Below are 23,622 nucleotides of genomic sequence, written 5' to 3' on the forward strand. Positions count from 1 at the left end.
TGCACAGTAAAAAGTTTAATAAGTGGCTTGATATTTATTTTTAATACATTGTATTCTATTTTTAAACTTTATAAACGTTCTCCTAATAAATCAAGTTTTTTTATTTATGACGTTCTTGAAAGGAGTGAGCGATATATGTATTGGGTCACATAGTTTGAATTAACCTTCCCCTACCCGTGATATGTATTTACTACAATTTAACTTTAAAAATGAGAATATCAATATAAAATACAATAGATACGAGCACAGAATTTTTGTATTCCTCCATAATATGATTACGTATTACACAAAAGTATTATAATATAAAGTTAAACATTTGTAGCGTCGGAAATAAATAAATTCTGAAAAAAATCAGGGATAGAATCACCAATACACAAACGTTTCTCAGTGTGTGCGTGCGTGCTGTGCTTGGCGTACAGGCGCACGCGGCTTCATACTGTTTCTGCCAATGTCCTTTAAGTAGCGCGCATGTCGTCCTTCAGGGTGATCATGCCGCTACGCTAGCTATAGCGGCTACTTGCGATGTGTTTTATTCGTTTTCAAATACTTACCAGGGCTGACATAAATTGATACATTTTATTTACAACATGTTGTAAATAAATTATCTGGTCAAATTATAAGCTAAAATGATAAAAATGAAAATGATATTTTCTGTCGTTTCTTATGTGTGTGATTATAATTCAGGATTCGGACCTCACATACTACTAAAAGAGTTTCTGCTCAGTAAAAAGCTTCTTTTCATCTCACCAATAGATCGGCTGTCCAAATTAAAAACACAGTAAGGGACATTTTTTTGTAGTAGGTTTTTTTTGCATTTATGGACTAAGTAGACACTACTTAGTCCAAAAATGCAAAAAAAACTTACTACACAAAAAATGTCCCTTACTGTGTTTTAAAATTGGACAGCCGAGATGTATAGAGATTCCAAGTATTTGAGTAGTGTGGTTGTCAATAATAGGTAGAATTGATCACTTAAACCAGCCTATGACAGTCGTCAGCCCCGTAAATGCCCAGACTTCCACATTCTTCTTCATCTGTGATGAGATGTCAAAAAAAAAAAAAAGATACATTTCAACTCAACTATGGTTTATAAAAGCAACATTTAGGAATTGTATTCACATTTTTCCCGTCTTTAAATCACATTTTCATATGGTGTATAAAACACTTATCATCGTCGCACGCAAGTTTTTAGCACCGTATGGGAAACGTCAAAATAATACAGCCGTACTAAATATAGATATATATTTTTTTTTATATTATTTTATTTTATTTTTTATTTTTTTATTCATTTTTTTTTTATTTGTATTTGGACACACTCAAAATGTTGTAAATATAGATATGGTACTTGCATCGGAGTCTTCACAAATCTATAATAAAATTTGAAATCATCTTTGTTTTTTTTGGTTTGTTTTTTGCTTGAGAGCCGTTGTCGTTTTCTTTAGTTACCACGCCTTGTATATCGGCGTTCTGCTCTTTTCTAGGTTACTGTACCATTTAATTGAGAGTCTGACAAGAGTCGAATTATGCTGTGCTCAAAAATATAACATGTATGTAGGGTAAGAGAGATAGTTATTGGCCCTTGACACATTTCGGACCGGTATTTTTTACACCTGCGGACCGCTGGCGACGGCATTTCATAATTATGTACATATAGTTAAGACCTTAATAAAGAGATTGGTATATAATATTCATTTAAAAACATTGGATAATACCTTATTTTCTGCCTTTAAATTGAGGCCAGCGAAGAATTTAAAAATACCTTTGCCGTACTTAAGCATCAATCGACCGAACGGATAGAAATGCCTTTCCCGTCCTTAGTGTGTTAAAGCACATTGGTTTACAAGCAAACTGTTTGTCACTTGTTTTTATTTTGAACCCCTGGGAATCGAACCCGGGACCTCCAGCTTGGTAGCCAAACGCGTTTACCACTACACTAGGCGGATGAAAATCATTTAGTCCGGCGACCAAAATGCGTTCTTTCATCTTTTACAGAAGAATGTAAGAAAGACTTTATAAGAGAAAAATCTCCTGACATGGTTATCTTATATCAAGGTTCCACTCTACATGCATTCATTTATTTAATGATTTGGCGTTTAATTTGTAGAACTCCATTTTAATTTATGTATTAATTTTTAAATCAAACACAGATTTTTTTGAGTCTACTAAGTTGTATTTTACTAACAAAAACACATAAAAAATTTATATTGTGACAATTGTTTCGCCTAGTTATACAATATACAGTAGCTATACAATTATAAGTGCAAGTACTTAGGATTGTATAGCTACATAAGGACCGTCAGTCCATTTGATCTTCACATTCGTTTGGAAATGACATAACTAGGCGAAACAATTGTCACAATATTAATTTTTTATGTGTTTTTGTTAGTAAAATACAACTTGGTAGACTCAAAAAATCTGTGTTTGATTAAAATTTATGCATAAATTTACCAATAAACATGATTTAAATACTATTATTTAGTTTTTAATTAATGTTTTACTTAGTAAATACCACTATTTCTTAAAATCTACCGTGTCGCGTGTTTCGATGCATTCCGTATCATTTTCAAACACCGTATGTGATGCGGAATGTATCGAAACATTTGTCACAGTAGATTTTTAGGAAATAATGGTCTAAAGGTATAAAGAGAAATGGTATAAAGAGATAATTAAGACTCAAAAATCTGTGTTTGATTTAAAATTAATACATTTATGTTTTAATTCAAAAAGTGGGTAAAAAAAAACATCAGTTTTTTTTTCATTAGATTTCTGAATAACAATATGTACTTATTTACAATTTATCAGACAAAATATTTCAACAATGCACCCATTTATCACTCTTTTTTATATCCTTTGGCTTTCAACATAATATGTCGTCACACATCGCTCACTCCTTTCTAGAATGTCATAAATCAAAAAACTTGATTTTTCAGGAGAACGTTTTTAAAGTTTAAAAATATAATACAATGTATTAAAAATAAATATCAAGCCACTTATTGAACTTTTTACTGTGCAACAGATCTTTTTAGGTAAAACTTGAAGGTTTTTTTCTCCATTTGAAAATTATTTAGTATATTTAAAAAAAATTATTAAACAATACATTTTCTTCAAAATGCAAAAACAACGCTTTCTGCCCTGTAGCGGGTAAATATTAAGTTAAAAATATGCCGCTTTTGCTGGGATATAGTACATTTTCTGGGCATTACGAAAACATGCACAACTGAACATTGACAATTTTTTATTTATAACGTTCTTGAAAGGAGTGAGCGACATGACCTACTCATTTCCATATGTAATATATCAACCAACATAATCTCGACATATTCTGCAAACGAGGTAGCCAGCGATATTGACCTCGAAATACTAGATGCAGCATATGATGTATTGCTATGCGTAGGGTGAGTAGGAACAATTTGACGTATCGCAAGTATTTTGTGGTTGCGGGTATACTTTTTTGTACCTGAGAACGTACGGGATACGGATTGTTGCATTTGGGTGATAATATAGTGGATGTATAACATACATTCGTATGGGTAGGGCGGTTAAAACGTAATAAAAAAAATCCCACTCAGGCATAGCTTTGCGTGAATGTACAGGTTTGTATGAAATCGACAGGGCCAATAACTGTGTGAAGGGGGTCAATATCCCTATTTACAGCGGATCTTTATTTTTGTATAGATCTAGCCCTTTATTTTTAATTTCTATGACATTACTGTAAAATTGGTGTGTAAGGAGTACTATAAGTCATATTTTTGCCTTTTTTCTAATTTATTTCTATACTGGTAGGGAGTTTCTTTGTTTATTTGTACATAGTCATTTTTATTTATCAGAATTTTTTGTATTTATGTATGTAAAATGAGTTTGAAGATTTTTATATTAAAACAAAGTTGAAAATATATGTGTTGTATTTATTTATAGAATAAAATAACAACTATGTAGTTTTTTCCACATGAATTTTATTTGACCAGCTACCGGGTTTCGTCGTAACGGACATCATCAGACTGGTTTTATTTATTTGTGACTGACACTGCACTAACTCTCAGCTGTTGGTCATGTATTTACCCACTCCGTAAAAAAAAGTTTTTTTTTAATTTGGCAAGACTGGAGCCAAGAATCTAATCTAATTCCATAAGACGCAATCCACATGAGTAAAGAAGAAGCCAGAACCAAGAAAATTCATTATATAGTAAAATACTAACTCAAGGTAAAATACTAACCTTGAGTGAATTAAAGAAATGAAGATGGTGGAAATGATTTAGCAAACAAATAGCTCACTCCTTTCAACAACCTTTTATATCAAATAACTTGATTTTTCAGGAGATCGTTTTTAAAGTTAAAAAAAATAATTAAATGTATTAAAAATAAATATCAAGCCACTTATTGAACTTTTTACTGAGCAACAGTCTTTTAAGGTAAAACCTGAATGTTTTTTCTCCATTTGAAAAATATTCGGTATATTTAAAAAAAATACTTAAACAATACATTTTATTCATTTTGAAGATAAGGTATTGTTTAATTATGTTTTTTAATATACTAGATATTTTTTTAATGGAGAAAAAACATTCAGGTTTTACCTAAAAAGATCTGTTGCACAGTAAAAAGTTCAATAATTGGCTTGATATTTATTTTTAATACATTGTATTTTATTATATTTTTAAACTTTAAAAACGATCTCCTGAAAAATCAAGTTTTTTTGATGTGTCGTTAAAAGGAGTGAGCGATATGTTAAGATATCAAAAATATAAGAATGAATAATTGATTATATGCGATTACAATTTATCAACAGTCAAATCTGGACACTCGTAAATCAAATTTAAAAGTTAAAATCTTTTAATGACAATTTCCGATCCATCGCTCTCGACAATGTCACGTTTTGCATTAGTTGATGGATTTGCATTCACGACAAACTGACGAAATTCTGTCGACAAAAGGTATATTGTAAAAAAGGTGTATTCAAAAATACAGATTGGCGCATCACAGATTGTCCATAATTGATCCTTTTAGTGAGGTAGTGTATTTTGCCGTGCATTATTGAATTTTTTGTCAGATAAAGCTTAAAGGAAGACGCCCCCGTTACGTAGATCGTAGATGACTCTTTTAGTCATAAAGAGAGTTCTTCTATTCAACAAATAAAATGTTATAAAATGATTAATTCAACATTTAATCTGTACATTCATCCGACGGCGAGGCGCGGCGCGGCGTTCCTGCACCTTTTTTTACAGATAATTTTTTATTTAATTTTCAAAATCAATTACGATCTATATTTATATTATTATTAAACCATATCCGCTCCATGGAGTCCACAAGCTGTCTCCAGGTTTTTATGTGGGCTGCCAGCTCCCTGCATCCTCCCAAGTCAGATCCGCGTCCCGAAGTTCTGACGAGAACTGCCAACAAATTGTCAGCAGTGGTCGTCCTGGGCGGCGCGCGGCGCGAACCTGATGCCTTGTAAAAGAGGCAAGCTTGATGGCGGCTCTCAGGAGGCATGCGGAGTACATGGCCAAGCCAACTGAATCGCCTTTTTGTCCCCGTAGAAAAAAAGCCCTGTGTATAATATTAACAGATTTTTTTTACATTTTCCCGGATTATTGTCTGTATTTTGTTAAATTTTGTAGAAAAAATCCTTAAACCACTATCATTAATTACTCTCCTTTCTTTTTCCTTCCTGCATATTCCATTTTTCATACTATACCTTACCTTACCACTTTTTTCCTTTTATTTTCTCTTAATGTTTTCATAGTAATTATAACATAAATGTGGAATTGTTTTATTGGCTTTATTATTAATGCTTAGTGTTTTCTTAACTTTGAAATAATTTTAAATGAATAAATTAAACAAACACTATTTTATTTTATTTAAATCTGTCCAATAAAGCTAATTATATTATTAAACACTAAGTCCTAAAAACGTAAAGATTTTTAAATGTAAGTAAATATATATACGGGCCTCTAAAGCCCCCACGTCAGTGGTTACGTGAAATTAAATCCACCTCAGTAGCTAAAGGTTGGTGTAACTATTTTTGTTAATGTAATGTAATGTTTATTATGTATTAATTTTAAATCAAACACAGATTTTTTTGAGTCCACTTAGCTGTATTTTATTAAAAAAGCACATAAAAAAATTATACTGTGACAATTGTTTCGCCTTGTTATGGCATTATCAAACGAATGTGAAGATCAAATGGACTACGGTCCTTATGTAGCTATACAATTCTAAGTGACAGTTTTAACATGTGCAGTAATAATTTATGGGAGACAACAGTAGCTAATGGGGGATGTACGGGTTAAATCATGTAATGTTTATTATTGATAATGTAACAGATTTTTTTAAATATATTTTTTAAAATGTTAAGCTGTACAATTCCCAAGCAAATAAAATAAAATAAATAGAAGTCCGTTATATCGAGGCTTTACTGTATTGGAGTTGAGTCGCGCGGTGAGAACGCAGATAATCATTTTGCTGGTCACATTTTGATTAACTATACGATCCCATTTCAGTAAAATTCATTTCGTCGATTCTCATTTCAGTTTTGTTTTGGGTTTGCGCGGCGGAGCGTCGTGTTCGTGTCTCGCACGATGCAATCTTTCAAGTGTTTATATTAATTTATTGTGTTAAAAGTGCGGTGTTGTTTTTGCAAATAACTCACAGGTAACTACCAAACAATTATTGCACAGAAGTATCACGCCGGTCAGGTGTGTTTATTTCTTTTACTGTCATCGCCCTTGTATTTTTTCTTCGAAACAGCTCACATGAAGAGTGTGGATTTTAGACAGAGCCATAAATAGCTCCGGCATTAATTTTAGGTTATTTGTTCATTAATATTATGTAATTAATACGCGTAAAAATGTTTTGTGTTGACCTTATATTTGGCATGTTCCCATGCTTGAAATTTGAGTTTGAAGCCGTTTATAATCTATTTCCGGCCACTTTTAGACTACAATATCCTAATTCTGGAATTTTAATACGTTATTTCATCCAACATATATCACAATTCCTTCGAAATTGGCACATGTCACTAAACTAACCTGTCAAATGTCATATTTTGGAGCACATTTTTGAATCTGACGTTTCGGGAGTTTTCAAAAGTTTTTTTTTAAAAAATCATTTTATATAGCTGTTAAATTTTTCATTACATCATTTTTGCTATTCCTATGGCGGATAACATGGAAATTTATTCCAAGTATCGAATAATTTGTATCTAATTTATTTTTATGTTGTTAAATCGAACTTTGAATAGAGTTTTCTAACCTAGAAACCGCCTAGAATTGTGGAATATGATGTGTATGTAAATATTATGTAACATTTTTATACTGCTCGAAATATATTATCATAGGTAGGTATTTTTTTTAAATTTAGTTATATTATGTACATGTATAACATATATCGTTGTAGGATTTTTTAATACAATTTCATTAATTGATTCGACAGTCACTTTGTAGTAATATCTATCGATTTTTAATCCAAGTTTTACTCGGTAAATACCGCTGTTAATAAAAATTGGTAATTGATAATATTGGTAAATTGGCTGTGCCAATAAAAAGTGGTATTTACCAAGTAAATCTTAAATTAAAAATAAAGAATGCACATAATTATTGGTAACTTTAGAATGCATTTTGTATTCGTTTTGAAATTTTATGAAATCTGCATAAAAAACGAGAAATAATAACATAACAAAAGATATTCTGAACGCCATTATAGATTTGAATACAATTATATTTATAGTTTTAATGATAAAAAATATCATGAATATTTTGTACGTGCAACCATGACCACATTTTATTTATTTATTTAAATTAAAAAAAAAAAACAAATCCTATTATGTTTGACATTTTTTTTTGTAAATGCCCAGACTTCCATATTCTTCTTCATCTTTGATGAGATGTCAAAAAATAATATGAAAATAACTCCTGTAATTGGAGATAATCCAGATTTTGTGAACAAGTATTTGGACACACTCAAAATGTTGTAAACAAAATCCTAGATAGGCGTAGTGTGCGGGTATAATTTTTTTTCTGTATTTCAAATTATTTTACATTATACAACATAATACAAATAAAAAACTATAAATATAATATATAAATACAAAAAAGATCCCACAAAGGCATGGCCTGTGTGTGGGTATACAATATATTTTAGGTCATAGTAAAGAACACTGGCAAGAATACAATAGTTATTATAAGAAGTAGAACTTGAATGAAAGTGTTAATATAAAATAAAAAATACCAGACTAACAGAAAATAAAAACAAAAAAACTTTAAAAATATGAAAATATAATACTATATAAGTAATTATATTTACACTATGGTATGGTCACAACCCTCAGCAATGAGAAATAAGACGAGAAGAATAATAGAGATGAAGCTAGTTGTAATCTGAAATATTGTCGAAGCAGAAAATATTTGGAAAAATAAACTAACTAAGAAATATAATAATAATAATAAAACCCTTATCCGCACCCCAATGGTGCATAGGGCACTGCTTCATATAAACGCAATGTTATCTTGATCGTTTACACATGAAGGAAAGGTGATCAGGCCTCCGCTTCAGGTACCAGTCCAGGGAAATACATGAAGGAAAGGTCCAGGGTAATATTGAATAAATATTAGAGTGAAAAATCACTTATATTTATTTGACCCCCCTGGGAATCGAACCCGGGACCTTCAGAACGGTAGCCGAGCGTGCTGACCATTACACTACAGAGGCGGACAAACTTTTGTTCAAACACAAAATTTCCAAACGAATATCGTGAATAATTGAGTGTATTAAAAAGTATAATTTAAGTTTTAAGTAAGATATATATGAGATATATTATAAAAAAATAAACGGTAAAAACAAGAATATTTTTTAAAAAAATTAAGAGTAGGAAATGGTTAAAAATATTCGTTCATTCATATATCGGACTACTCGTCAGACAATTCGCTCACTCCTTTCAAGAACGTCATAAATCAAAAATTGTAAATTTTCAGTTGTGCATGTTTTCGGAATGCCCAGAAAATGAACTATATCCCAGAAAAAGAGGCATATTTTAACTTAATATTTACCCGCTACATTGCAGAAAGTGTTGTTTTTGCATTTTGAAGAAATGGTATTATTTAATTATTTTTTGAAATATACTAAATATTTTTCAAATGGAGAAAAAACCTACAGGTTTTACCTAAAAAGATTGTTGCACAGTAAAAAGTTCAATAAGTGGCCAGTAATTTATTTTTGATACATTGTATAATATTTTTGAACTTTAAAAACATTCTCCTGAAAAATCGAGTTTTTTTATTTATGTCGTTCTTAAGAGGAGTGAGCGAATTGTCATTGACCTTCCCCTGCATTCAGTTATCTGGCAATCTACATTTAAGCATATAGCTGTTAGATTGTCATGAGTTGTGTAATAATGTCTTCTCTGTGGGAAAAATAATAAATATTTTTTAATATATTTTATTTTAAATATGTATTCATACAGTGCTATTTTGGTAAAATAGCGCCAAGCAAGATCTGCCCCTGTGTAGGTAGGAACCTTCGTTTTCCTGGAAATGCCTCCATTCACCGGCATGCCCAGTTCATATTCCAATACCCCATATCAGGGATGGCGAACCTATGGCACGCGTGCCATAGGTGGCAAGCCAGACGATTTCGCATGGCACGGGAATGAAGAGAAAAAGAGTGATCATACAAAAAAAATCCAAAGAGATTCAGTTGGCTCGGCCATGTACTCCGCATGCCTCCCGATAGCCGCCATCAAGCTTGCCTCTTTTACAAGGCATCAGGTTCGCGCCGCCCAGGACGACCACTGCTGACAGTTCGTCGGCAGTTCTCGTCAGAACTCCGGGACGCGGATCTGACTTGGGAGGATGCAAGGGAGCTGGCAGCCGACAGAAAAGCCTGGAGACAGTTTGTGGACTCCGTATACTCCCCACCTAGGGAGCGGATATGGTTTAATATAATATAGTATTAAAAATACAAAACATTTAAATAGACGAAAGTACTACTGCTTGTATTCTATTAAAAGCTTCCAGCTATGAACCCGATATAACAAAATGTCATCTTGCACCCAACAACAAAAATCTCACTAATAATGAAGTTTTAAGGGTTCTACATTTTTCAATTAAGTCCATTTTTACAAATTTTGAGTGTGTCTAAATACTTGTTCACAAAATCTGGATTATCTCCAATGACAGGAGTTATTTTCACATTATTTTTTGACATCTCATCAAAGATGAAGAAGTCTGGGCATTTTCGGGGCTGACGACCGTCATAGGCTGGTTTAAGTGATTCAAGAATAATGTTTCAAAATTGGTTCATACATATATATAGAACTTCCAAGAATTTGAGTAGTGTGGTTGTCAATAATGGATAGAATTGGTGAATGTTACACGTGTGTAAAGTGATCACTTAAACCAGCTTATGACGGTCGTCAGCCCCGTCTAAAACAGAATAAGTCTATTTTTATTTATTTCTTTTATTTTAACCATTAATTACATATTTTTTGATATATTAATGCTTTGTTTATATTAAAAATCTGAAGTAACACAAACATTTTATGCATTTTTATTTCCATGGCATGTGGCATGCGCCATATGTTTTTTTTTTATTGTCATTCAGGCTCAAAAAGGTTCGCCTTCCCTGGCCCATGTTACGATGGCATTCTGGCGCCTTGAACGTTTTCCTAGAATTCCTCCTGTCGCCCGTACGGCGCCGCGTGCCGACCGCTGGAACAGCGCCTCGGAAAGGGCGTGTTTTTCAATTTGCGTTTGGTCCCATTTACGGATTCAATTAGGTCAATGCTTTTATCTTGGTATTTTCCATTTAGGTCACTCCGATTCTTACTCATAGATCCATGTTGAGATGTCAATACGTAAAAATAATTAAAAATAATTCATGATAACCGAGAATTAACAATAAATATGGGAGTCGAACACTGCAATAGATTTACAACATTTTGAGTGTGTTCAAATACTAGCCTTGATGATAGTCCGCTTCTAGTAGAAGTCGGCACTCACATAAGAAGAAGAAGACTCTTACATACTTACGACAATAACAGTATACTCCTTAATGTAACATATCGCTCACTCCTTTCAAGAACGTCATAAATCAAAAAACTTGATTTTTCAGGAGAACGTTTTTAAAGTTTAAAAATATAATACAATGTATTCAAAATAAACATCAAGCCACTTATTGAACTTTTTACTATGCAACAAATCTTTTTAGGTAAAACCTGTAGTTTTTTTCTCCGTTTGAAAAATATTTAGTATACTTAAAAAAATAATTAAACAATACCCTTTCTTCAAAATACAAAAACAACACTTTCTGCCCTGTAGCTGGTAAATATTAAGTTAAAAATATGCCGCTTTTGTTGGGATATAGTACATTTTCTGGGCATTCCGAAAACATGCGCAACTGAAAATTGACGATTTTTGATTTATGACGTTCTTGAAAGGAGTGAGCGATATGTATATTTACAATACGAACCATGACCTCGTTTTTAAATGAACGAAGCCATTATAATTCAAAAATAATCTGCGAAGCGTGAGATTGCCGTCTTTTTTAATGCAGATTGGTCTGTGGACACTTTTTAACCGTCACGCTGCTTCCCCGAGGGGTAGGCAGATATGATAGAATGCCACACCACTCTGTGGTCTTTCCCTCCACTATACTCATGCAACTTCTTAAATATGTCCAATTATTCATTACGCATTTTTTTTTCAAAGAAATGTTTGATTTATTTTTTGATTAAGGAAACACTTGTTTTTATACCACTTGAGTTTTATTAAAGACTACTAGTTTCGGAAGCTAAACTTCCATCGTCAGGTAAAGTGTTTCCTTAATCATTGTAACATGTCTTACCACAAAGTAAATGCCGAAACAATAAATAAAATATTTTTTTGACATCTCAACATAGAGGAAGAAAAACATGGAAAACTACGTATTTATAATACTACGGGACTATGACCTATCAAAGGCTGGTTAAGTGATCACTTTACACAAGTACAACATTCACCATTCTGCCTATGATTGGCAACCACACTACTCAAATTTTCTCGAACTCCTAGATATATTGCTCAATCTCATAACACAGTACATATGAGTTCACAACAGCCATCTATGTTGGATTAGGTAAGCTTTTATTTGGCAGAGACCCGTTTTGTATGAATGCAAGATGTGAATACTGGATTATTTTCACATAGTGGGAATCGCCTGAAAACATGATTTTAATTTTTTTTGCAGCTTAATCTGGGTTTTCTCCACTTCTCAGGAGTTATTTTTTACATTGCTTCACCTACAAATGAAAGAGTCTCTGCTTAGTAAAACCTTTCTTCATCCCACCATAGATGCCTCCAGTGAACACACGCACTGTGTTTTGAGTTTGATCAATATACTTAGAAGTTTCAAGAATTTGGGTAGTGTGGTTGTCAATCATGGGTGGAATTGGTGAATGTTACACATGTGTAAAGTGACCACTTAAACCAGCATATGACGGTCGTCAGCCCCGTAAACGCCCAGACTTCCATATTCTTCTTCATCTTTGATGAGATGTCTAAAAATAATATGAAAAATAACTCCCATAATTGGAGATAATCCAGATTTTGTGAACAAGTATTTGGACACACTCAAAATGTAGTAAATAAATTATCTGGTCAAATTATAAGCTTAAATAATAAAAATTAAAATGATATTTTCTCGCATTTCTCATGTGTGTGATTATAATCCAGGATTCGGACCTCACATACTAATATAAGAGTTTCTGCTTAATAAAAAGCTTCTTTTCATCTCACCAATAGATGTCTGTAGTGAAGTTCTAGTGATTCAAGAATAATGTTTCAAAATTGGTTCATATATCGCTCACTCCTTTCAAGAACGTCATAAATCAAAAATCGTCAATTTTCAGTTGTGCGTGTTTTCGAAATGCCCAGAAAAGGTACTATATCCCAGAAAAAGATGATATTTTAACTTAATATTGTATTTACCCGCTACAGGGCAAAAAGTGTTGTTTTTGCATTTTGAAGAAAAGGTATTGTTTAATTATTTTTTTAAATATACTAAATATTTTTCAAATGGAGAAAAAACCTTCAGGTTTTACCTAAAAAGATCCATTGCACAGTAAAAAGTTCAATAAGCGGCTTGATATTTATTTTTAATACATTGTATTATATTTTTAAACTTTAAAAATGTTCTCCTGAAAAATCTATTTTTTTATTATTTATAACGTTCTTGAAAGGAGTGAGCGACATATAGAACTTCGAATATGACGGTCGTCAGCCCCGTAAACGCCCAGACTTCCATATTTTTCTTCATCTGTGATGAGATGTCAAAAAATATATATCTTCTTTTTAATAACGTGTTGCGTAATCTCCGCTGAGCCGCGAGTAAACTTGCGGTTTATAGCGATTACCCATTTCGATGTCTCCGCTAACGTGATCACAGATAAGATAGTGGAATTTGCTCTCCTCATACCTTACTCACACATTCGGGAAGATAAAGCTGTTGACATTTCATTAACAGTAGAAAAGATGGTCATCTGAGTTAGTTAATTACCATGTCGTCAGATTTCATTTGCCACAAGATGCCATATCGGCTGTCCAAACTTTAAACACTTTTTGTCCGCCTCCGTGGTGTAATGGTCAGCGTGTTCAGCTACCGTGCTGGAGGTCCCGGGTTCGATTCCCAGGGGGGGAGGTGAAAATAAATATTAGTGATTTAACACTGTAATATTTATTTAATATTACCCTGGACTGGTTCCTGAAGCGCAAGAGTGATCACCTTGCCTTCATGTAAGTAATGATCAAGATAACACTGCGTCAATTTGATGCAGTGCCCTATGCACCATTAGGTGCGGATAAGGGTTATATGATATAAATACGTTTTTTTTGCATTTTTGGACTAAGTAGATTCTACTTAGTCCAAAAACGCAAAAAAACGTACTATAAAAAAATGTCCCTTACTGTGTTTTGAGTTTGGACAGCCGATATCCAGGGCAACCATGGATCATTCTCGTGATGTGTTTATTTATTTATAAATTTATCAGAACATTAATATAAATACATTCACAATAATAAATAACAAATAAAACAGGTAATTGTAACATTCAAATTCATCTCGGGCCTAGTGTCAACCCTTTGTGTGCATATTATTAAAAAATAAAAATAAAATAAAATAAAAATTTTATTAACATGTTAGTATTCGGAACAACACAGGCCATGCCTAAAGAGCCGTAATACATATAATAAATGTAAATATGAAATGAATATGTATATTTGAATGTATATACTTATGTATTATGAAAAATAAATAAATAAATAAAAAATAAATTTTATTTATTTATTTATTTATATTATTGAACATAGCGACTTGTTCTCAGACCATCTCTTTTGGGGTCTTCCGACACCTCTTTTACTCTCCCAAGGTCTCCATCGTATAATTCTTGGGGTCCATCTTGTAATTTGAAATAATAAAATGTTATTAAATAAATAATAGTGGTACTTGATAATTGTCTGTTTTCTTATCAGTGAGATTCCTAACTAATGTTTGAGATAACGCTAAATGAGAAAATTGTTTGAAAGGTTGCATATCGTGGTGCAATAGTTACATATAAATGGTGCAACGTTCGGCCTATTGCGGATGTCCGGAGCAATGATTTTAAAACAGCAAAACAATGTGGTCTATCAAGGTTGTAGCTCTGCGAAATTTGGTAGTGCTTGTCGCTGGCCGATCACGTGTGCTATATTTCACCATATTGTGAAATCTCCGGAGAGCGCCAAATTTGGTAGTACTTATCGTTAGTAACTATACTCTAGTAACCCGCTTCTAGTAGAAGTCGGCACCCATAGGAGAAGAAGAATACTCTTACATACTCACGGCAGTAATAGTATACTTCTTAACGTAACATATTATATCGCTCACTCCTTTCAACAACGTCATACTTATATAAAAAAAACTAGATTTTTCTGGAGATCGTTTTTAAAGTTTAAAAATATAATAAAATGTATTAAAAATAAATATCAAGCTACTTATTGAACTTTTTACTGCGCAACAGATCTTTTTAGGTAAAACCTAAAGGTTCTTTCTCCATTTGAAAAATATTTGGTATATTTAAAAAAATAATTAAAAATAATTAAACTATACCTTTTCTCCAAAATGCAAAAACAACACTTTCTGCCCTGTAGCGGGTAAATATTAAGTTAAAAATATGCCTCTTTTGCTGGGATATAGTACATTTTCTGGGCATTCCAAAAACATGCACGACTGAAAATATACGATTTTTGATATATGTATGACGTTGTTGAAAGGAGTGAGCGATATGTGTTACGTCATAATGACAGGTGACGACTGTTTGCAAATCTAACAATGGTTCCACTCGTTTAGCGTAATCGTACTAGGTTTATAATCTGCATTGACCGGATGTGTGCAATTAGCTTTTCAAGGTTTAATGCTCTCGTATCATCGCTACACAGCATTTTTTTCTCGTTACATATAGATATTTAATTGATTTCCATAATTAGGGTCAACTGGTAGAGCTAAGAAAGGATACATGTTTCTTTTCAAATTGAGACACCTATAAAAATAAATATTTTCAGTTTCAAAGATGAAATGATAGTTTACATTTAGCGCTGAAAATGGAAGCTTAGCTTAGAAGCGAAACTTAGTCTTAAATAAACTCAAGTGGTTTAAAAAAACAAGTGTTTTCTTTAATAATTAAATATCAAGCATTATAAATTCATTCAAAAAGATTAAAACATTATATTATTACAATGATTAAAGAAAACACTTGTTTTTTACTTGTTTTAAATAAAATATATTATTAGATTAAAACCAATATTTTTAGCTTTTCCACTTTATTTTTATTTGACCAGCGACCGGGTTTCGTCGTTACCGACATCATCAGACTGGTGGGAGGCTATACAAATTGTTATGTTTATATAAAACAAGGCAGGAGTTGATAACCATGATTTGATATAATTTTGTTGAGAAACTTTCTCAACAAAATTATATCAAATCATGGTTATCAACTCCTGCCTTGTTTTATATAAACATAACAATTTGTATAGCCTCCCACCAGTCTGATGATGTCGGTAACGACGAAACCCGGTCGCTGGTCAAATAAAAATAAAGTGGAAAAGCTAAAAATATTGATTTTAATCTAATAATATATTAAAATGCAATTCCATCACGAAGTGCCAGTGGATAATATAAATCTATTAAAACAATAATTTAAATTTAAGATTATAGTGGTTTTATCTTAAATCTGATAGTAAAATAGAGATATGTCATTGACAATAATGTCTGTTATATTTTTTATCAGTAATAAAAACGTGTATAGTTAGGATATCACAATATGCCGACGAAACATTTAAAAAATGTGATGCCATGCTAAAACGAAGTAGGTACTTGCAGTCGGGGGTATCTGAATAAAAATAAAATTTTACTTGGTAAATTCCACTATTTCTGAAAATATTTTATGCCACGTGTGTCGATGCATTCCGTGTTGTTCAGATGCAATGCTTAGAAACACTTGTCACGACGGAGTTAGGGCGCTTGTGCACTACAGGAATTTTACTAATCTTTTTGAAAAATGAAAGCGACTACGACAGTTTAGCGTGATCGAATTTGCGCGCTTCATGTATAAACGATCAAGATAACACTGCGTTTATATGACACAGTGCCCTATGCACCATTGGGGTGCGGATAAGGGTTCTATTATTAATTTTTTAAATATATTTTGTATCGGATTTTTTTTTTATAAAATGCTTCGGGGGCCGCCATTTGCCGACCCCTGAACCATACTGACGTAACCCGTCTCGAGGTCACTGTAGTTTTGCATACGTTTTTAGATTTGTCATTCCAAGAAGTCGAATCCATTGTGTCGCATTCTTTATTCACAACATTTTGAGTGTGTCCAAATACTCGTTCACAAATCTGAAGTTGTTAAAAAAATAATGTTTGATGTTTTCAGACGTTTCCCAGTATGTAAAAATAATCCGGAATTCGGATCTTGCATACATCCAAATAAAGCATTCGCTGATCGGGTTCGTTTTGCTAAAAATAATTTCCTTGAACTATTTATATTTCCGCCTTCGTAATTTAATGGTCAGCACGCTCGGCTACCGTTCTGGAGGCCCCGGGTTCAATTCCCGGGGGGGGGGGGTCAAAAATAAATGTAAGTGATATTTTCACTTTAATATTTATTTTATATTACCCTGGACTGGTACCTGAAGCGGAGGGTTAATCACCTTTCCTTCATGTGTTAACGATCAAGATAACACTGCGTTTATAAGATGCAGTGCCCTATGCACTATTGGATGCGGATAAGAGTTAGAAGATTGTGGATTGTGGTCCCGTGGTTTAGTGTTCCGGACTCTTAAGTCAGAGTTTCTTGGTTCGAACCCACTCTACCACAATTTGATACCTATTTCTAATCATGAGCCGCTTAGGCTCACAGAAATAGTATGAAATTGAAATATATGTGTAAATAATAAAAACCCAAATATTTCACTTTAAAAAAAAAAGATTCACATTTCTCCTTTCTATATTTTTATCAATCTTTCCATCCCTGGAAAACATACGAAATCATCTATCTGTTGTTCATCTATACGTACCTACAGCTGATAACATATAATTATTAAAATAACTTGTAACCATATTAAATAAAAATAAAAATCTATGAAAGGAAAAGAAGAAGATTTACATGTTGTTAATATATCCATGTTGATAACATATCGCTCACTCCTTTCAAGAACGTCATAAATCAAAAATCGACAATTTTCAGTTGTGCATGTTTTGGGAATGCCCAGAAAATGTACTGTATCCCAGCAAAAGAGGCATATTTTTAACTTAATATTTACCCGCTACAGGGCAGAAAGTGTTGTCTTTGCATTATGAGGAAAAGGTATTGTTTTATTATTTTTTTAAATATACTAAATATTTTTCGAATGGAGAAAAAACCTTCAGGTTTTACCTAAAAGTATTTGTTGCACAGTAAAAAGTTCAATAAGTGGCTTGATATATATTTTTAATACATTGTATTAAATTTTTAAACTTTAAAAACGTTCTCCTGAAAAATCAAGTTTTTTGATTGATGACGTTCTTGAAAGGAGTGAGCGATATGTGGAGGCCCTCACTAAAATGTTACATTTCCAAGATTGCACAAAAAATTCTTTAAATGCAAATCTGTCCTGTTCACTGTATTTTATCGAAATTTTGATTAAAGTTGCGACAAAACGTGACCAATCCTGTGTTAAACCAATATGAAATCATTGAATCGCACCAAAACGTAACAATTTTACAAGCTAGAATTCCTGATTACTTAAAATCATCTATAACCTCCACATATGATAAATATATTTTATCAGTAATGATATTTTAATTGATCTGTATTTGATAATTGATTATGACAGTAATGAGTGTGTAATTGTTTCGATAAACTTGTGAATTGATTGATATATGTATCTGATTAAAAACTGTTAATTTTATCTGTAAGATTAGGTTAATTAAAATATATTTATATATGTATGTATATCGAATTAAATATGCATATTAACAACATTTTGAGTGTGTCCAAATACTTGTTCACAGATCTGGATTATTATCTCCAATTATATGTGTTATTTCATATTATATTTATGACATCTCAACATAGATGAAGAAGAATGCGGAAGTCTGGGCATTTGGGCAAAGTCAAATTATAAAAGGATATTTTCTGGCGTTTCTCATGTATGTGATTATAATCCAGGATTCGGACCTCACATACTTAATATAAGAGTTTCTTCTCAATAAAAAGCTTCTTCATTTCATCAATAGATGTCTCTAGTAAAAATTATAGTGATTCTTGTACAATGTTCGAAATTGGTTCATATATATATATATATATATATATATATGTATATATATATATATATATATATATATATATATATATATATATATATATATATATATATATATATATATATATATATATATATATATATATATATATATATATATGGAACTTCCAAGAATTTGAGTAGTGTAGTTGTCAATAATGGGTAGAATTGGTGAATGTTACACGTGTGTAAAGAAGAAGTCTGGGCTGAAAAAATCACTTTTATTTATTTGACCCCCCCTGGGATTCGAACCCGGGACCTCCAGAACAGTAGCCGAGCGTGCTGACCATTACACTACGGAGGCGGACAATACTGAAAACTATTGATTTATATTAATCAGTCTTATATATATATATATATATATATATATATATATATATATATATATATATATATATATATATATATATATATATATATATTATAGTTCCAAGAATTTGAGTAGTGTGGTTGTCAATAATGGGTAGAATTGGTGAACGTTACACATTACACGTTTGTACCACTTGAACCAGCCTATGATGGTCGTAAGCTCCGTAAATGCCCAGACATCCATATTCTTCTTCATCCATGTTGAGATGTCTACGAATCAAATATAAAGAAACTCGCCTTGAACAAGCGCTGAAACTTGTGGAATACTTAAAGCGTGCTATATACTATTCTAGTCAATTGATTCGTTGAAATGTCAATAGGAGCATGCGTATTGATTATATTAAATGCGTCAATCTTCCCATCAATCTGTATTTAACTCAACCAAAAGTATAATTTATATTTGAAGCACTATAGAACGAATGAGTGAGTAAAGAACGGTAAAACAAATTTATGAGGCGAATGTAAGTGGAAAAAAGAGCAGAGGAAGACCGAGAAAAACATGGCACGATTAGGTTTGCCAAATACTTGAAAGTTGTCAGGTTAGGAGTCGTAACAATCGGCGGGTATGTATGAGGAAATGCATGAACGTGGAAGACGCGAAGAATGTTCCAGAACGGTAGCTGAGCGTGCTGGCCATAGCACTACGGAGGCGGACACAATATATATTTTTATATATTTATGTATATATATATATATATATATATATATATATATATATATATATACATAAAATAGTTGATTGTTTATTTAACCATTCACTGCATGACTTTTTTTTGCATGACTGCATGACTGCATTGACAGTTGGTCTTGGAGAGACAAGTGAGGTTATTATTTTGGCGTTCATAGCGCGTCTTTTGGCTAAATTATGTACTATATACGTGAGTTATGAATGTATCTAATCAGTAACAACAAAGAACGGTTGCTTTTTTTGTAAAGGACGTTTTAACACTAACTTTTGGGTATGTAACAAATTTTGTCCGCCTCCGTAGTGTAATGGTCAGCATGCTCGGCTACCGTTCCGGAGGTCCCGGGTTCGATTCCCAGGGGGGTTTAATAAATATAAGTGATTTTTTCACTCTAATATTTATTCAATATTACACTGGACTGGTACCTGATGTGGAGGGCTGATCACCTTTCCTTCATGTGTAAACGATCGAGATAACACTGCGATTATATGAAGCAGTGCCCTATGCACCATTGGGGTGCGGTAAGGGTTTTATTATTATTTTTTTATTAACAAATTTGATACACAATGCAGTGAAGGGTTAAGTTATAGACAGCACTAAGGTTGTCTAATATTGCGAATCACGCTTAGCTGCTTGTAAAACCATATACCATATATTGTCACAAAGCTACATCGCCATTGTACGAGTATCAGTGATTCTGCAAGTCAGGGTGATGAGGCTCCGTAATGCCTGACTCCATGTTTGAACAAAAGATAGTACAACAAGACACTTATGCCATAAAAGTATTATGTGTAAACGTAAACGCTAGATCAGCATTCTGAGTTGACTCTACCTTCCGAAAAAAAATGCAAGTATTGACGAAATCCACGTAAAGATAATGTGATGTAAAATTATTCATTCATTCAAACCCTTTTCCGCACTTATTATTTGACATCTCATCAAAGATGAAGAAGAATATGGAAGTCTGGGCATTTACGGGGCTGACGATCGTCATAGGCTGGTTTAAGTGATCACTTTACACACGTGTAACATTCACCAATTCTACCCATTATTGATAACCACACTACTCAAATTCTTGGAAGTTCTATATATATAAACCAATTTAGAAACCTTGTTCTTGAATCACTAGAACTTCACTAGAGACATCTATTGGTGAGATGTAAAGAAGCACCTTTTCCGCACCCCAATGGTGCATAGGGCACTGCATTATAAACACAGTGTTATCTTGATCGTTAACACACGAAGGAAAGGTGAAAGGTGTACAATTATTAAATTAATTAATTATGAAATTATTTCTTTGATTGATTCGGCAGTCAGTTTGTGGTAAAATCTATCCATTTTTAATTAATGTTTTACTTTAAATACGGTGTTTGAAAATGATGATGAATGCAAGGAAACACGTGTCACAATAGATTTGAAGAAATAGTGGTATTTACTAAGTAAAACATTAATTAAAAATCTAAACCTTCCCTAATAACTTTTAAGAAACATCTGAGACATTACTATCTATAATCAGAATCCTAACTGTTCATCAAACCTCCTCCCTTAGTTTTTCCCTCCCTAAACTCCCTTTTTCCTTTGCCCTCCTTACTATCATATTGTGTAATTTATGTTTTTTAAATGTTAATTTGTAATATGTTCTCATTTTAATGTTCAAGTACTATCTTCCCTCTGATTGCAAACAGCCATATCGCTCACTCCTTTCAAGAACGTCATAAATCAAAAATCGTCAGTTTTCAGTTGTGCATGTTTTCGGAATGCCCAGAAAATGTACTGTATCCCAGCAAAAGAGGCATATTTTTTACTTAATATTTACCCGCTACAGGGCAGAAAATGTTGTTTTTGCATTTTGAAGAAAAGGTTGTGTTTAATTATTTATTTAAATATTTTAAATATTTTTCAAATGGAGAAAAAACCTTCAGGTTTTACCTAAAAAGATGTGTTGCACAGTAATAAGTTCAATAAGTGGCTTGATATATATTTTTAATACATTGTGTTATAGTTTTAAACTTTAAAAACGTTCTCCTGAAAAATCAAGTATTTTGATTTATGACGTTCTTGAAAGGAGTGAGCGATATATGGTATCAAATATTAAACAAACATGTAGCATCGCTACAAATATCCATTATAGGAGTTATTCTTTATATTATTATGGGACTCAGGTATAGGTAATAATAACTCGTAATAAGGATGCAATCGGTTTATTCAACAGGTCGCCGTGACAGTACAATGACAAGTGTGTCCACAGACTCCCCTGCCTCAATCTCATAAGGGTATAACGTAAACACTCCCCGCACTCCGCCCTGCTTCTAGCGGGCGCTTGGGGTCATAGTTCAAGTTGCTAGAAATATTGCGCCGTAACAATATTATTTTTTTGACATCTCAACATATTCATACCAGACTTTCACATTGTTCTTCATCTATGTATATATCTGGAGTGCAGCTTGTCTCCCTGCCTTCATATGACCCCAATCTAATTGATATTCAATTCAATTCAATTCGATTTTTCAATAATAAATATATACATTACAAATTAACATTTAAGGCGTATACATTTAAAAAACAAATTAAAAAGTAAGCAAGAAGACTCTTGTTAAATGTGTAGAAGAATCCCGCTTCGGAAAACTCCTTCGGACACATGGAACAGATCAATATCCAATGTGATATTTTTCAACATAGCGGTAACTCTTCCTACAGGCATAACCATCGGCAGGTTGGTCCTGTGTATAGGAATGTGAAACAATCTATGCCGCGCTGTCTTAGGTAACTATCGGGAACATACAGACCAATGCTCCGGATAATTTCAGGATTATCGATCATACTGCGTAACAATCGAAAAAAATGCGTAATCAAATACACATTCCTTCTAGTCTCTAAATTATTGTTGCCAAGCATACCCTGGAGGAACTCGGTCGGGTAGAGCCAAGGATAATAGCCGTACTCTCTCATGTAGAGATACCTCAGAAACTTCTTTGGGACTTGCTCTGTCATAAGAGAGTACTTAAGCTCGTGTGGCCCCCAAATCATGGAGCCACTCTCGAGTCTACTTCGCACCGAGGAGTTATAAAGAGTTCTCAGCACGCGGGTATTTTGGAAAACCCTGGCAGTACGCAGAACAAATCCTAGCATTTTCAATGCATTACCATATTGCATTGATATGTACCAACTAATGGCTCACCCTGTATAATATGTTTTGCTTGTTACAGATTTGCGGAGCAATGGATACTGACAAGAAAAAGGAGGGTCTGAAACCCAACCCTAGAGCCACCAGCAACCCACTCTCCTCCATCACATTCTCGTGAGTTACAATCGTTTTTCATGAAGGAAACAACGTTCGTTAACACATGAAGGAAAGATAACACTGCATCATATAAACGCAGTGTTATCATCAAGATAACACTGCGTTTATATGATGCACTGCCCTATGCACCCTTAGGGTGCGGATAAGGGTTTGAATGAAACATAACTTAAGTACTGTAGAACGGGGCTACTTGAGCTTTGATGTGTTACTTGAGCCCAGTACAAAACAAATATTTAGATCGTGGTATCGATCGAAGTATTGTGACAATAAGTGTCACCTGTCAGGGAAACAATGAATCATGTTGATACGTTCATTATTGTAGACCAAATACAGATTTAAATAAAAAAAAAATTGCACTGAGCTCAAGTAACACATCAAAGTTCATGTAGCCCCGTTCTATGGTACAGATAAACAATGGGTT

General features: G+C 32.9%; 1 protein-coding gene across 1 annotated transcript in view; it reads left to right on the forward strand.

Annotated features, from left to right (window-relative positions):
• Nucleotides 1-6,521: 6,521 nt before the first annotated feature.
• LOC148311454 (putative multidrug resistance-associated protein lethal(2)03659) overlaps nucleotides 6,522-23,622 on the forward strand; it is a 49,515-nt gene continuing 32,414 nt past the window's right edge. The window contains exons 1-2 of the mRNA XM_088256592.1: nucleotides 6,522-6,645; nucleotides 23,107-23,198. Coding sequence (XP_088112718.1) covers nucleotides 23,119-23,198 — 80 coding nt within the window. The 5' untranslated portion in view covers nucleotides 6,522-6,645; nucleotides 23,107-23,118. The remainder of the gene's footprint in view (nucleotides 6,646-23,106; nucleotides 23,199-23,622) is intronic.

Source organism: Brachycentrus maculatus, unplaced genomic scaffold (genome assembly GCF_059751285.1).
Source record: "Brachycentrus maculatus isolate JH-2025_06_01 unplaced genomic scaffold, ASM5975128v1 h1tg000064l, whole genome shotgun sequence".
Classification (NCBI taxonomy): Eukaryota; Metazoa; Arthropoda; class Insecta; order Trichoptera; family Brachycentridae; genus Brachycentrus; species Brachycentrus maculatus.